Below are 15,631 nucleotides of genomic sequence, written 5' to 3'. Positions count from 1 at the left end.
CTTCTTATAGTATCATAAATTTGGGAAATGTTTAAAGAATATTAGTAGCCATAAATCTCAGAAAACCCCCCCCCCCCCCCCCCCCAAAAAAAAAAAAAAACCACTAGAAAAAGATAGAGCTACATAACGATAAAAATCTCTGTCCTTAAGGAAGGAGGTCAAACAACTAGTAGTATGATTTATGTATTCTGTTTTACATTATTAATATAGTTTCATGAGAATTTTCCTTTAATTTTCATGTAGGTGCTGTTATTGTTTGTAGTTTAACCTGTACGATCACGAGATTAACTAGGACGAGTCAAATTAGGATTCTCTATATGATCATGAGATATTCATTCATGACCTATTTCTGCTTGCACTTTAATTTTCTATATTCTTTTCAGATTATATTTTATTTCTGCAGTTAATTGGATTTGTCTTCAAGTACAAGCTTTATTTAACGCATAGTTCAATCTATTGCGACAAAAAGAAAACATGTTACAAGCTAACATCAAATATCAAGGAGAGGTATACATAACTATCTCTAGGATTTATTGATCAATACCGAAGAAGCCTCCTGATGGTGCTTTCACTACTCCAAAATAACTGCAATGGGACTTCGAACAATGTGCTTATCAGATGACCATTTCAGGTATCCTTGCACAAAGTTTGTGTTGCGGCCAGTACCAGATGCTGAACGTGTAAATGTCACTTGATAGGTCATCCTCTCCTTCACTTCAGAAAAGTGCAAACTGCTAGGACTCACAGTTACCTCAACACCTTCAGGTGGTAAAATCTCCACATTGTAAGTTGAATCAGCCTCACCAACATTAGTTACAGCCCTTGTATATTCCTGAGTCTCTGATCCAAGTTTGATAGAAAATGAGGGATAGTTTAGCTCTGCCTCAGGTATACTTTTAGTGCAATTCACCTTCTTTTGAAATATCGCGCTAACTTGTTGATCTGTGTAGTTTAAACCACATAGATAAGGCACGTAATCCTGAGGTTGTATGTCATAGATTAGACCAGGATCATTTGCTCTTGTTGGATTCACATGTCCTGCTCCAATTTCAAAGACGTTAGCTGGTAAATGCAATTCATCCTCAATTGGCTTGTTTCCAAGATTAACCAAATCAGCACTGGTCATAATCGCGGACTTAATAGCAGCAGGAGACCAATCTGGATGAGCACTTTTAAGCAAAGCTGCAATTCCAGCAAGGTGAGGACAAGCCATTGATGTCCCAGAAATCATGTTGAAAGTCAAGTTTGTATGAGTATTATTTTCAATGGAAGTTGGCCAAGCTGCGAGGATATTGAATCCAGGGCCAATAATATCTGGTTTTAGTATGCCTGGACTTGCTCTGTTTGGACCTCTAGATGAAAAGAAAGCAACTGTAGGAGCATGTTTGTCTCCAATTACAGTGCCCTTAAATAAAATACTAGCCATAGGGGTTGACGTCGAGTTTATATAGGCTATGAGATTTTGTGCATCTGCATAGCTAATGCGCGTTGCAGGAAGAACATAGTCGTGTGCAGGTATGGTGTAACCTTCAATATCGTTATTCATTAGAATCATGCCAGCAGCACCAGCATCTTTCACTGGCTTTCCTTTTGCAATTGCTGTCGCGCCACCCGTTCCACACAGCACTAATTTTCCTTCAACATTTGTAAGTGATTCTGGGCTACAAGCGAAAGCACCAAAATAACTGCTGTTCAGTGCTGGGTAAACTATTGGTACCAATGTTGGAGGGAAATCATTTGGTTGGTAAGTTGATTCACCATCAAATTGTACGCCATTTCCAAGTGCTACGGTTGCCTTCATTTCTCTATCGATCGTGCTAGCACCAACAGTAAGAATCCAAGGGGCCTCATTAGATAAGGTACCATTATATGGACCTTCATTTCCAGCTGAGCAACTTACAAGAATTCCCTTTGCCATAGAACTAAATGCACCAAGTGCAATATTGTCATCCCAAAAAGGGCCAGAAATTCCACCAATGGAAATGGATATGACATCCACACCATCATCAATCGCGGCATCCATGGCAGCCAACATGTCACTTTCGGAACACAGGCCACTTGGATTGCAAACTTTGTACATAGCCAAGTGAGCGCGGGGTGCAATACCAACGGCTGTGCCATTAGCACTTCCAAACACATTCGCGCCATCAACAAAATTTCCAGCAGCAGTGCTTGAAGTATGTGTACCATGCCCATTTTCATCTAACGGTGTTCCACCTTCAAACACCGAAAAGTCTCTTGCTCCAATGATCTTGTTGTTACATGCTGTGAAATTAAACTCGCACTTACCCTTCCATTTGGCAGGTGGAGAAGGCATTCCTTCATCATCGAACGAAGGATGTTCTGGATAAATTCCAGTGTCCAACAGACCAATAATCACACCTTCACCATAGTTAGACGTATTCCATAAGCCTAAGTTTTGGTGCAACCCAAGGAAACTTGGAGTATGAGTTGTTTGTACTCGCAATACCCTTTGAGGTCTTATGGAAATAAATCCATCCTTTGTTTCCAATGCCTTAACTTCGTCTGGTGATAATCTAGCAGCAAAACCATTGAAGACATGTCGATAGGAATATATTATGCGTGAGGACACATCAGAGAATAATGAGTACTCGTGCCAAGCATGTAGATTTTCAGGTGACTCAACGTGAGCAATATAGATTTCTGAATTACTCTGCTGAGAAAGATGATCACTGGCTAATATGATGGATATATGAGAACTTACAATCAACAAGAAAGTAAGGAAAACCATCAAAGCCATGTGTTTGCAATGGAGTCAAAACTCCTAGAATTTGGCTTTTATATTGTTTCTTCAACTGATATAACTATGTTCAACTATAGTTTTATTCATCATATACTTCAAGAACTTATCGATAGAACATTGGTAACTTCAGTAGCTTTGGAGTACTCATCTTTGCATTGTATAGAAATACAACTTTCCTAGTAAATAGCAATCTAAGCCATGTTTTTCCATTTTCATATAATATTATGTTTATATAGATTTTAAAGATGATAAGTACATCTATTTCCTAAAAGATTGCAGTGCTGAGGGATTTAAAGATGATAAGTACAGCTATGGCATCATGCGGATCGAAAGACAAATTTTCACTGGGAAAACAAATAGTATTAAGCAATGGGTAAATGACTTAGTGTGCAATTCAACAAATTATTTACTTATGCCAGATAAGGAACACTTTGCTTAAAAGAAGCACTGGTTTTTCTTGATCATTAAAGTTGAAATACTTTGTATAGTAGACTCAACTCAAATCGTAATGAAGGATCAGTGCATATTAAAAAATTAGTCGTTGGACTCGAGAAATTAGTTGTGTATGTGTATTACAAGCGAAAACCAATGGCATGCCTAAGATGAAACCTTATCCTCTAGTACTACTTTCTTTCTCTGATTTCTTCAAACCTAAGTTCTTTTATGCAAAGATATTTTCTTGTTGACAATTTTCTTAGACTGGCAGCTCATTGAAGAAAGGAAACTGAGATACCGATGGGTTCTCATGGTTAAAATGGGCTGGACTTTTGTGGGATGAGTTATTAGAGGGTGGAGCTTGATTTGTATGATTCAGATTGTTTCAGAATGGATGAAATTGCCATTTTGATACAGAGCAGTTCGCCAGCTAGGGCATTTTGAATTAAAATGATTGAATTTCTGCAGAGCTCTACATCCTGCCACTGTTAGCTTTATGTGTCTGTCTATATACTTGGCCTTTTTTCTTAAAGTATCTTAATTCTTACATGCAATGTTCATTTGTAGTTTCAATTGAAAGATTACGCACATACGTTAGGTAATGGAAAGGCTCTCCCGTTGCTACATGAGAGATACAGAGTATAACATGCCATGGAGTATTACATTAGATTGGTTAAAGAACTAGGAAAAGGAAAATGGTTTAGTTATGGTTATGCACAAAATTGGAGGATAAAGTTTATATTCTTAAAACAAATACGGATCATCAAGCAAAAGAAAACGGTAGACAAGCTATCAGCAGCTTTTCATAACAATAGTCTCCAGAGTTGTAGTAACTTCTTGTGAAGCATGAAGTAAAGAGCTTCCATCCTTTTAACTTCCAATAGCCACACAATTACCTGCAATATCATTCAAGGAACAACTACTGATGGTTAAATGCTACTGAACTTTATAACCTTTTTGTTCCAAAAGGATATGAAAGTACCTGATGTCATGGGTTTATGTCATTCAATAACAAGAAGAAAGCTTCTGTTTGATCTTTTCTAATGCTGCTACAACATCAGTCATGTTCATCCTTTCAGCTGGAATATTAGCTGTGCAATTCATGGCTAACTCCATGATGGATGACACACATTGCAACTTTTGACTTAAGTTTTGTTCATCCAATGTTAGTAACTCGGCATCTATGATCTGGTCCAACTCATCAGGAAGCGAATTATACACGCAGCTTTTCAAATTCAAATCTCCGGTGAATATTTCATCATTAGGTTTCTTCCCGGTAAAAGTTTCGAGCAACATGATACCATAACTATAAACATCAGACCTCTTGGATATAAGGCCTTCCAAACCATACTCTAAAAAAGGAAAAGTAAAAATATTTCAGCAAAAAAAACTTATAACGCATTAATCCATAACCTTGTTACAGGTTAATTGAATAAAAGATTCACCTGGAGCAATGTAACCAATTGTCGCAAAGGTTGTAGTGTGAGCAATAGATTCTTCCTTAGTTAAAAGTTTTGCAATGCCAAAGTCACTCAGGTGTCCCACCATGTCGTTGTCAAGTAACACATTGCTAGGCTTCAGATCACAGTGAATAACTGGTACTGAGTAACCACGATGGAGATATTCCAGAGCAGATGCAACATCGACCATGATATTCAGTCTTTGCTTTATATTTAAACAATAATCTCGAGAATAAAGCAACTTGTCTAAGCTCTGATTTGGCATGTACTCAAGTATCAATGCTTTAAAATCCAAGTTACAACAGCTGCTAATGATCTTGGTGAGATTTCTGTGACGAAGATTCCGTAAGACTTCACATTCTCTATCAAAGGTTTGAAATGTACCTTCCATCTGCACATTAAAAACTTTGACAGCCACTATAATCCCATCTGCCAATGTCCCTTTGTAAACAGAACCAAAACTTCCACTACCTAGCAAGTTATTTCCATCAAAGCCCTGAGTTGCTCTTTGAAGTTCATAGTAAGAAATTCTTTGTGGTGCTACCTCAGGCAACCACTCATCTTCAACATTGACTGCTTTACCCCGACGTCTCATCAACATGAAAACTATTGCTGAAGCAAGCACTATTACAACAATAAGTGAAGATGCAACTACAATCCACATCAGTCTTCTTTTCTTTGAATTAGAACGATTCTTTGAATTAGAAGGACAAGGTGGGACATGCTTTTGAGGGTTACCACACAGTCCGTCATTCGACATGAAAGACTGGTAAGGGAGATGAACAAAAGGTCCTCCATTCGGAATTTCTCCTTGTAACCGGTTGAATGAGACATTAAAGGAGCCTAGTTGCTTAAGTTCCTCTAATGACATTGGAATCACACCAGAGATATTGTTGTATGAAAGATCCAATGCTTCCAAATTTATGAGTTTCCCAAATGTCTCAGGAATAGAACCTTTAATTCTGTTATGAGCCAAAGATAGTTGAGTCAATTTCTGTAGACCTCCCAATGTACTTGGAATGTTTCCTGAGATTTGGTTCCAGGAAAGATTCACATGTATTGCAGACTTGAGGTTTCCAAAATCTAGTGGTAAAGAGCCATTGAAGAAATTAGAAGACAAGTCCAGCTTCAAAATGTCTTTGAGTTTTCCTAGACTTGAAGGTATGATAGCAGAGAAGTTATTAGAATCAAGATAAACCTCCCTTAGGGAAGTCACATCCCCTAAGCAACTAGGAATACTTCCCTGCATTTGATTTTGTGAAAGATTTAACAAACCCAAGTTGGATAGCTCACACAATTCTTTTGGGAAAGGACCGGTTATTCTGTTTGCTCCAAGTGAAAACCGTTGAAGTTTTTTTAGAGAACTTATTGTCCTGGGGACAATGCCAGTAAATTCATTGTCTTCCAGCTTCAACGAAGATAAATCTCTCAAATTTCCAATTTCCGCTGGAACATGACCCCTGAGGTTGCATCCATCTGCTGAAAACGTTTGAAGAGAAGAAATATTGCCGATGGATTTTGGAAGCATTGCATTTAGGGGATTGAAAGACAATATCAATTCTCTTAAGAATTTCCAATCGGCCAAAGGAGTAATAAAGCTCAAATCACTTGTCAAGGAGTTACCGTACAAGTCAAGAACTTGAAGAATTGTTAAATTTCCCACAGATTTAGGAATTGAACCCATAAGTTTATTTCCACCGAGTTTGAGAACGGTAAGCATTGACAAATTTGAGATGGAACTTGGTAAAACACCATTAATGTTGTTGTCAAGTAGATGGATTTGTTCAATATTGGGTGGCCAATGGCCTATAGTGGAAGGAATATTACCTGAAATGTGGTTTTGTGCGAGTGAAATTATTATAAGACTTGACATATTGAAGATACCAACAGGGATCGACCCGCTAAAGTTATTCAAATCCAACTGAAGTTGCGTCAACATTTGAAGGTTACCGATTTCATCAGGAATTACACCTGCAAAATTAAGATGATGATCAATAGAATTATCCGGAAAACTGGAATTCTAAAATAACGTGGATTATTTATTTTTTCCATACCTGCCAACTTATTATTTCCAAGATCAAGAACGCTAAGCAAAGTCAAATTTCCAACCTCTCTTGGTAAAGGTCCTTCAAGCTTGTTATTCCTCATATATAAAAGTCCAAGTGATGAAATGTCGAATATGGTTAAAGGGATTGAGCCTGTTAATTTATTGTTTTCCACCACTAAATAGTCCAAGTTAAGATGACCAATCTCATCAGGAATTCTGCCTGTCAAAATGTTAAACAGAAATATCACATAAAAAATTTGATCTATTTTGACAAAACTTCTATACAATCATCATCATCATATCATCATACTATACTAAAAGTGGGAAGCCACAAATGTCTAGATTGAATTACCAAAATAACAATGTAAAATTGATGGACCCATTTACCCTTTCAAAATCAAATGATTCTTCTATATTAAAGCACAAATATGTAATTTTAGATGTTAGCTGTTTGGATTATAAAGTCTTGACTTTAACATGATCAGAAAATTTATTATGGTTATTTCAACATTAAAAGCATATATAATGTATAAACTGTTCTTTGAGAATGTTACTATCTTTGTCTATTGGAATTTATAACTTGAGATAATGAAATATTTATGTGACAATTAATAATTCCATTTTCAACAAAAGGAAATACTAGGGGACAGAGGTTACGTTGATGAAGAAAGGAAAAGAAAAGGCCAATAATTGTTTTGATCAACTATGCAGTCTTCATTCATGGGGTTCATTCATTCCCATAATTAATTTTGCAACGACATTTCTAAATTTTTTCTTTCGCCAGTCTCGATTTTTTTGTATGCATTTGATTGTTTGATGTGTTTCAACATCAAATTAATCACTTTGGGATCTGAAACACAAATATGTAACAAGTCATAGAAAGAAATATTCGTGGTGTAGACAGGTACATGCAATTAGGAGTTTCGTTGAGTTAAGGGCAAATATTGTTATTTTATTTCATATTATATGTCTTCTCTTTCGTGTTTTTTGTGTATTAGCCCTACCGGTCGTTTTGAGTTCTAGCGTGTCATTCGGCAGTTTGAGGCCTTGAGTAGATTCACTTCAGGTATTATGACTTGTACGTGTGGTCGGAATTGAATTTCGGGAAGTTCAGAGTTGATTCAGAAAGAAAATTCTAAATTCGAAAGTTTTAAGTTGGAAGAGTTGACTAAGGTTCGACTTTTGAGTAAACGACATCGGAAACAGGATTTGAAGGATCCAATAGGTTCGCAGGATTTCAGACTTGGGCGTATGTTTGGATTGAGTATCAGGTGGTCCGGGAGCATTTCAGCGCTTATTGTGGAAGTTGGCACTTTGAAAGTTTAAGAATTTTTTAAGTTTGATTTGAAGTGGACTTTGGTGTTATCGATGTTCGCTTGAGGTTCCGAGCCTTAGAATAGGTTCGTATTGTGATTTATGACTTGTGCGTAAAGTTTGGCGTCATTCCGGAATTTTAAGTGTAATTCGGATGCGTTCGTCGAAGTTTGAATGTTTGAAAATTGAAAGAAGGTTTCGATCGTCAATTCATAATTTTGATATTGTTTGGTATGATTTGAGACCTCGAGTAGGTTTACGTCATGTATTGGGACTTGTTGGTGAGATTGAGTGGGGTCCCGGGGGCCTTGGATGTGTTTCAGAGGGGTTACAGTTCTTTTTGCTATGTTTAGATTGCTATTTTATGAGGTCTGGTGCGTCCTTCTTCACGTTTGCGAAGGAAGGGTGCGTTCGCGAAGGTCTATTGGATGTTTGGAAATTTGTTCTTTGCGTTCGCGATTAGGGGCGCGCGTTCGCGAAGCCTTGGAGGAGGCAGTGCTTCGCGATCACGAGTGGGACTACGCGATCACGTAGAGAGGCAGATAGGAGGTGGCATCGAGAATTTGTTCTACGCGTTAGCGTGTCTGGTGTCGCGTTCGCGAAAGGGCGGAGGAGTTGGTCATCACATTCGCGACCGGTGCATCGCATTCGCGTAGGGGAGTTTTGGAGCTAGAGAAGGAATGCTCTTCGCGAACGCGAGGATAAGGCCGCGTACGCGACGAAGGTCGGGCTAGGCAGTGTTGTTTTAAACGGGAGGTTTGGCTCATTTTCACTTCCCTTCTTCCATGGGAGCCGACTTTAGAGCAATTTGTGGAGCGCCATTTTCATCGTCAATCATGAGGTAAGTGGCTTCTACACATTGTGAGTTAAATACACGAATTATACATGAATTTGAACATGAAAATTGGTGGAAATTATGAGATTTTGAAGAAAACCTAGAATTTGGTATTTTTAGATTTTTGACCACGAAATTGGACATGGAATTTGGACTAAATTATATATTTGAGTTCATAGCGTCATGGGTAAAGTTTATCTTTGAAAATTTTTTAGAACCAGGGCACGTGGACCCGAGGGTTGACTTTGTTGACTTTTCGAGTGAAGTTGGGAATTGTTATAAATTAATTAATTATGAGTATTAGAGTATATTTTTATTTGTTTGCACCTTGTTTAACTAGTTTCGGATCGATCGGGCTTTGGTTTGAGGTGTTAGAGAGGCACGGGAGCTAGTTATAGAACTTCAGAGCGAGGTAAGTCTCCTGTCTAACCTTGTGAGGGAAAAACTACCCCCTAGGTGATATAATTGTTATGTGCTACTAGTTGTGGGTGCTACGTACGCACGAGGTGACAAGAGACCGTACGTAGCTAAAGCATGTTTATGTCCGGGTAGACTTAGGACTTTATCATGTAATATTTAAATTATTTGAACTTATTCTACTGGCTTAATTAATTGAAATTTATTTAGAAATATATTTATATACATTAGGCCGAGCCTTATCACCTTGAGTTGTTGGAAATTTACTTGAGAAACGGTAAAAGTTATATTCACTTTGTGTTGTTGGCGAGTTATTTGAGAAACGGCAAAGGTTATATTCACCTTGTACTCATGTACTGTATTGTAAGCACGTGTCTCATAATTCGATGATTTCTTTCTTTTCTTGTGAAGCGGGACGAATGCCACGACAGTATAATAGATGCATTTATGGTTCGTGCCGCTCGACCCTCGGCAGTATACACATTATTCTGGATCTGGCCGAACGACCTCAGCATAATCGTGCGTTATATCGCTGGTAGTCCGAATATTCACGAGATTATCCCTCCACTGATGCATGGCCTTTAATATGATATTTCTTATCCGTTTGATACTGGCACTTGATAAATCTGAGCTGTTGAGGTAGAATACAAGACTAAGAAATTCATACCCTTTAAAAGAAATTTTTGGAAGATGATGTAACTTACAGATTTACCCCATTATTGCTGTGTGCTTCATATCTGCTTATGATTATTATATTGCTTTATTGGACCTCTAGCAAGTGTCAATGTCGACCCCTCGTCACTACTTCTGCGAGGTTAGGCTAGATATTTACTGGGTACGCGTTGATTTACGTACTCATGCTACGCTTCTGCACTAAATGTGCAAGATCTGACAGGTTCAATTGGTGGTTATCTTGGCGCGTAGGTGCAACTATTGAGGAGACTTTATGGTGAGCTGCATTCCAGGCTATGTATCGCAGCCCACAGAGTTTCCATCGTACCATTTACTCTATCCTGTCTATTTGCATTCCATACAGATATTGTATTATTATTGTGCTCCTTAGTAAATGTTCATGCACTTGTGACACCCGGTTTTGGAATGTTTGAGATATTTTTGTGATTTTACTTAGCATTTACACACTTTTATTATCTATTCTATTTAAAGTGTAAATTTCTATGATTTTAATGCGTTGATTTCTTTATCTAATAAAATTCACAATTTCAAAAATAATAAAATGCGTAATGAAGTTGATAGTTCACCGTTGGCTTGCCTAATGACGACGTTGGGCGCCATCGGCCTATAGTGAGTTTTGGGTCATGACAGAGAACCTATAAAACTATATCTTGGTCGCTTCATTTGTCTCTATTTATCTTCCTCACCGTCGTAGAAGTTTATTTGGTTCTTCAATGAATTTATCTACTAAGTGTAGGGAAATGATGGCTGTTTTGGGAAAGAATATGTTCAATACATACGTTTTGTTCTTCTAAGTAGAACTTAAGAAGTGTAGCACAACATTATTTTTTAATGCCAAGAATCTTGTTTTATTTCATATTATTTGTTTAGTATTTTTCTGGGTATTTAGAGAACCTAGTAAATTATATCTTGGCCATTTCAATTCTTTCTATTTAGCTATCTTTTGTTATCTTCCTCACCATCTTCTTAGAAGTTTATTTGGTTCTTCAAAGGATTTATCCACTAAGTGCAGGTGAGTGTTAGCTGTTTAGGGGAAAAAGATGTCCATGACAAAATTTATGTTCTTCTAACTAGAACTTACGAAGTCTAGCACAACATTAGTTTGTATGGCAAGGAATCTTTATATTGTTAAACGTCCATGTTACGTTATTTTATCACATAGTAGTGTTTTTGTGTTTTCATTTAGATATTGTATTGTGCTTTAATCAATTGTTTCTGCTTTAAAAAAATTATTTCTACTTTATATTAAGAGAGCATTGGTAAATTTACTGTTTCTTTTTACTGAAAAGGTATGTTTTATTCCTTAAAAGTCTCATTTCATAAAATTGGTACTTATTGACACTTTTTAACAATACTGGATATGTTGTTATTGTTGACACTTTTTAACAAGGTTCTACCAGCAATTTTGCTATCAAGATATACACTCTTCCAAGTAATAATTGACTGATTTAATGTTTTAATATTTGTTCGTTATAGAAAAAATAACAACTCTGATTTTATCATATCAATATATACAATATTTTGTGTCTGATAAGATCAAAATTAATTTCATGACACATTTTATATGTGTATTCACTATAACTAAATGTAGTTGTTCAACTTTGCACGTTTAAGCATTATCTAATTGTTTGCTTATCTAATTATTTTAGAGTCAACTGTCAAATTGGACGAATACGCTCACTATTCAAGATCTCGTATTTTTCCCTTCAAATTTCATATTAATCGCACGCACTTCAAACAAATATATGTCATTTTATGAAGTTTTTACTAACTAGGGATAACAAACGGGCTGGTCGGGTCGGATATAGGTGGGTCGAGAATGGGTATTACAAAAATGGATTGATTTTCCGACCCGACTCATATTTAAACGGATAAAAAATTGGTTAACTGGCGAATAATATGAATATCCATATTATCCATGGCTTCTTGAATATGATTACTTTAATTTTGGGAGAATTCCTAGTCTCCCAAATTTGAGGAAACTCATTTGAGTCTTTACAAATGTAAAAGTTAAACTCATTAGTTATCCATTGGTTATTCATTTTCTAACTGGATAATACGGTTATTATCCATATTTGACCCGTTTTTAAAAAGTTCATTATCCAACCTATTTTTTAGTGAATAATATGAGTGGTTAACTGTTTTCTTTTAACTATTTTGCCACCCCTACTCTGGAAGTAAATTAACACTGAGCCTCCAAATCAAGGAAGGATAACTCTACTATGCAATAATCAATCCTTAGTGGGACTAGTGCACCCACAAGAGATGTATATATATATATATATTTGCAACAAATAATAAAATTATTTTTTCCCACGACTCTATGGGAATGTCCAACTCTACTCTTTTTATTAGCAACTAAGCAATTAGTGAAAACAAGCTAATTTTCAAATCTCTCGCTATTACTATGCAAAAGTCTAGCTAAACACCTAAACTATCTAAAATAAACATTTTTCTTTTGTTTGAAAAGAACTAAGCACTTTTAGCTTCCGCAAAGATTGGCCTAACAGGCACTACTAGAAACACATTCTTTTCCCACGGACAAATCGGTGGGAAATCCGTTTGAAATTTAAATATTCCTACGACATTCCCAGGAGAGACGCTCAGTGGGAAAAGGGGTGATGGGAAAATAGTTTCCCAGGACCCTCGTGGGTAATTCCCGTTGAATTTCCTAGGAAGCGTTTCACGTGAACTTGGTGGGGTCACATAGTGAAATTTTCCAGTTATCCGTTAATTATCCATTTTCTAAGTGGATAATATAGTTTTTATCCATATTTGTTTGAAAAGAACTAAACACTACAAAATTAAATGATCATCCATGAAATTTACTCTTATTGAATTTCTATAAAATTGAATCCATAAGTAAAGTTAAACTCCCCGGAAAAATGGTAAACGCATACCTTCAAAATTGTTAAATCCAATATCCAAAACTTTCAGCAGCTGTAAGTTGCCTAGTTCTCCTGGAATTGTTCCAAGAAAGTTATTTTCCATCAACGCTAGGACTTGAAGTTCCGAGCATTCTGATATGCTTCTTGGTATCTCTCCACTTAACATGTTGGAGCTAAGAAAAAGCTTTTTGTAATCTGGGAAGGCGACGACACAAATCAGATGGAAGATCACCAGTTAAAGCAGAACCCCCGAGATCCAAATTTTCTAGTGATGATATGTTTAAGATGGAAAGCACATTGGAGCCAATGAGTTTATTGAATCCCAAGGACAACAGCTTCAGACTTTGAAGAGTGGCTATTCCTGTAGAAATATTTCCTTCCAGATAGTTGAACCTCATATTCAAGATTTCAAGATTCTTCATGTTTGAGATAGAAGCAGGAATGAACCCTTTGAAATCATTTGTTTCAATGGACAGCATTCGAAGGTCTTTAAAATCGCCCAAAAATGGAGGAATTTGTCCATAGAAGCGGTTGAAACTAAGATCAATGGCTCTCAATTTTCGTAAATGAGACAATTCAAGTGGAAGTTCACCATAAAAATTGTTGACGCTTAGATCAAGAGACATAAGAAAAGAAAGGTTGCCAAGTTGTGGTGGGATGGTACCAATGAAACCCATACCTGAAATATTCAGTACAGTAACTCGTTGATGACGAGAGCCACACGTGATTCCAATCCAGTTACATACTGAGGTAGAAGAAGACCAGTTTGTTGAAAGAATGTGATTAGGATCTGAAGTGATGTGGGCTTTCAAGGCTAGAAGAGAAGATTGATCAGTGCTGATATTCAAAGCTAAGCATGTTTCGACATTGTGAAGAGATATTAATAAAACTGCTAGAAGCAGAAAGGAGGCAGAGGAGGTTTTCTCCATCGATGATACCCTCGTTTAGCTTGAGTTATCATGAAAGGAAATGTGTTTTTTGGTTGGATTTTTTTCAGCAATATAATCTCTACAGAATTGGAAATGATTAAATTAATTGTAATTGAGAAGATAATGCTAACAGTTCTATATTATTGAACTAATTAAGAGCATAATGCTAGCAATTATTAACTTCGTTATGCAAGCTTCATGCTAGAGAAAAAAAAGGGTTGAAAAAATGTTCAAGAAAAGCATCTTCACCGTCTCTTCAGCCATGTTACATCCATTAACTTCGTATAGCTGTTTTGACAATTGACATATTCTATTATTTAGGAACTTCATTAATCCTTCAATCAGTTAGAGGGAAGGATACATTTTAATTCTATTCTTTATATTGTGAACTTTCTGATACTACCTTTAGAAAAGGAATCCATGAAGATTGACAGTTTAATTGAAAGAGTTTACAGGTGAAATTCCAGAAGAAATTGATATCTTCAGCTACTGAGAAACTAAGGTTATATAATTATTGGCTTATTGTCGATGATACAGGGTAGTGGGAATTTTACTTCTCTTAAGAGGCTAATTAAACCTTAGAAATAAGTGGTGCATATTAGAACTGGTTAAAGTAATAAGTTGATAGCTAATTAATCCGTAATCATTGAACTAAATATGCTACTTATAGAGAAGGATTATACAGAAGGAACCTCTGCTAATGAGATAATATAACTTGTAAAGTGACTCTTGATCAAGAAGTTGTCTTTACTTCCTATTGGGAAGATTTCAAGGACTTGGTTGCTGTTGGATATTGAGTTTGGATCTTGGGTCGCTCCATGTGGGCTGACCCGACCCATCTAAAATAGATAAGGTAAAAAAAAGTTACTCAAAATAAATCACCACGCACAGTTAATTAGTTATGGGGTTAATCAGTTTTTTAAATGAGGGTTAACTTTTCTTTTACATGAATCACGTTATGTTTTCTTCTTTTCCCGGACAAAAGAAAAAAAACAGAAACTTCCTTTTTCCTTTTCAAAATCCACACAAGGATAAAAGACACTTAGTTCGTGAAATTCTAACTTTGTTTCCAAGAGATTCAAAGTTCGACTTGGGACAATTCTTTTGGTGGTGAGTTCAACGATATCCGTTGCATCAAAAAGATACACAACTTGTTGTTTTTGCCCCTCGGTTTAATCTCACATTGGCATAAGAGCAATGTTATTTGTATCCTGGTTCGATTGCCTCCATGAAAAATATTGTGTTGGAAGTATCCCTCATTTACTATCTGTTGATTTTTTTTTTGATAATTGCGGTTGGGGGAGATGGCCATGTTGTGAGAACGACATAAAACTGTTAATTTTGTACTGTTGCTTTTGTCGCTCAAACATGGTATAGTTAGTTAGGATTGCAAATTTTCTTTTACGGTGCCACATATTTCTTTTTATGTCATATGTGTTAAAAATAAATGACACTTTGTCGGATCGGGAGATTTAAAATACCGACAACAAATTTTCTTATGTGCCCGGCTCTTTAACCATATGTGTGGTTAATTTAGGATACCAATTGAAAGGAATTATCAATAACGTTTCCCATGTGTTTGAACAGAAGTAACAAGATGTTTTAGAAGTCCACGTTGGCTTTTATGTGTACCACTCTTCAAAGTACAACTTGTCTACTACTTCGTGGCTTTGTTCATGAAACTGCTACGTTTTCTATTTGATATATTTTTTTTTTGAATACTTTAATATCAGACATTGGCTTGTTACTGAGACACATATTTAACTTGTATTTATCATATCCTTCCATTCATGATGACAGGCAAGGGCGGCCCGTCCATAAAGCGGGTAAAGCAATTGCTTTAGGCCCC

The 15,631-nt window shown here is 36.4% G+C and overlaps 1 protein-coding gene and 1 pseudogene across 1 annotated transcript; both read right to left on the bottom strand.

Moving 5' to 3' along the window:
* Positions 1 to 366: 366 nt before the first annotated feature.
* Positions 367 to 2,777, bottom strand: LOC107793864 (subtilisin-like protease). The gene has a single exon (XM_016616308.2). The coding sequence runs from the start codon at positions 2,759 to 2,761 to the stop codon at positions 572 to 574; it is 2,190 nt and encodes a 729-aa protein (XP_016471794.2). The 5' UTR covers positions 2,762 to 2,777; the 3' UTR covers positions 367 to 571.
* Positions 2,778 to 3,819: 1,042 nt separating this feature from the next.
* Positions 3,820 to 13,801, bottom strand: LOC107793867 (uncharacterized; annotated as a pseudogene).
* Between the last annotated feature and the right edge of the window lie 1,830 nt (positions 13,802 to 15,631).

This window comes from Nicotiana tabacum, chromosome 17, assembly GCF_000715075.1.
Source record: "Nicotiana tabacum cultivar K326 chromosome 17, ASM71507v2, whole genome shotgun sequence".
NCBI classification, from domain to species: Eukaryota; Viridiplantae; Streptophyta; class Magnoliopsida; order Solanales; family Solanaceae; genus Nicotiana; species Nicotiana tabacum.
This window is presented reverse-complemented; position numbering and strand designations above follow the sequence as displayed.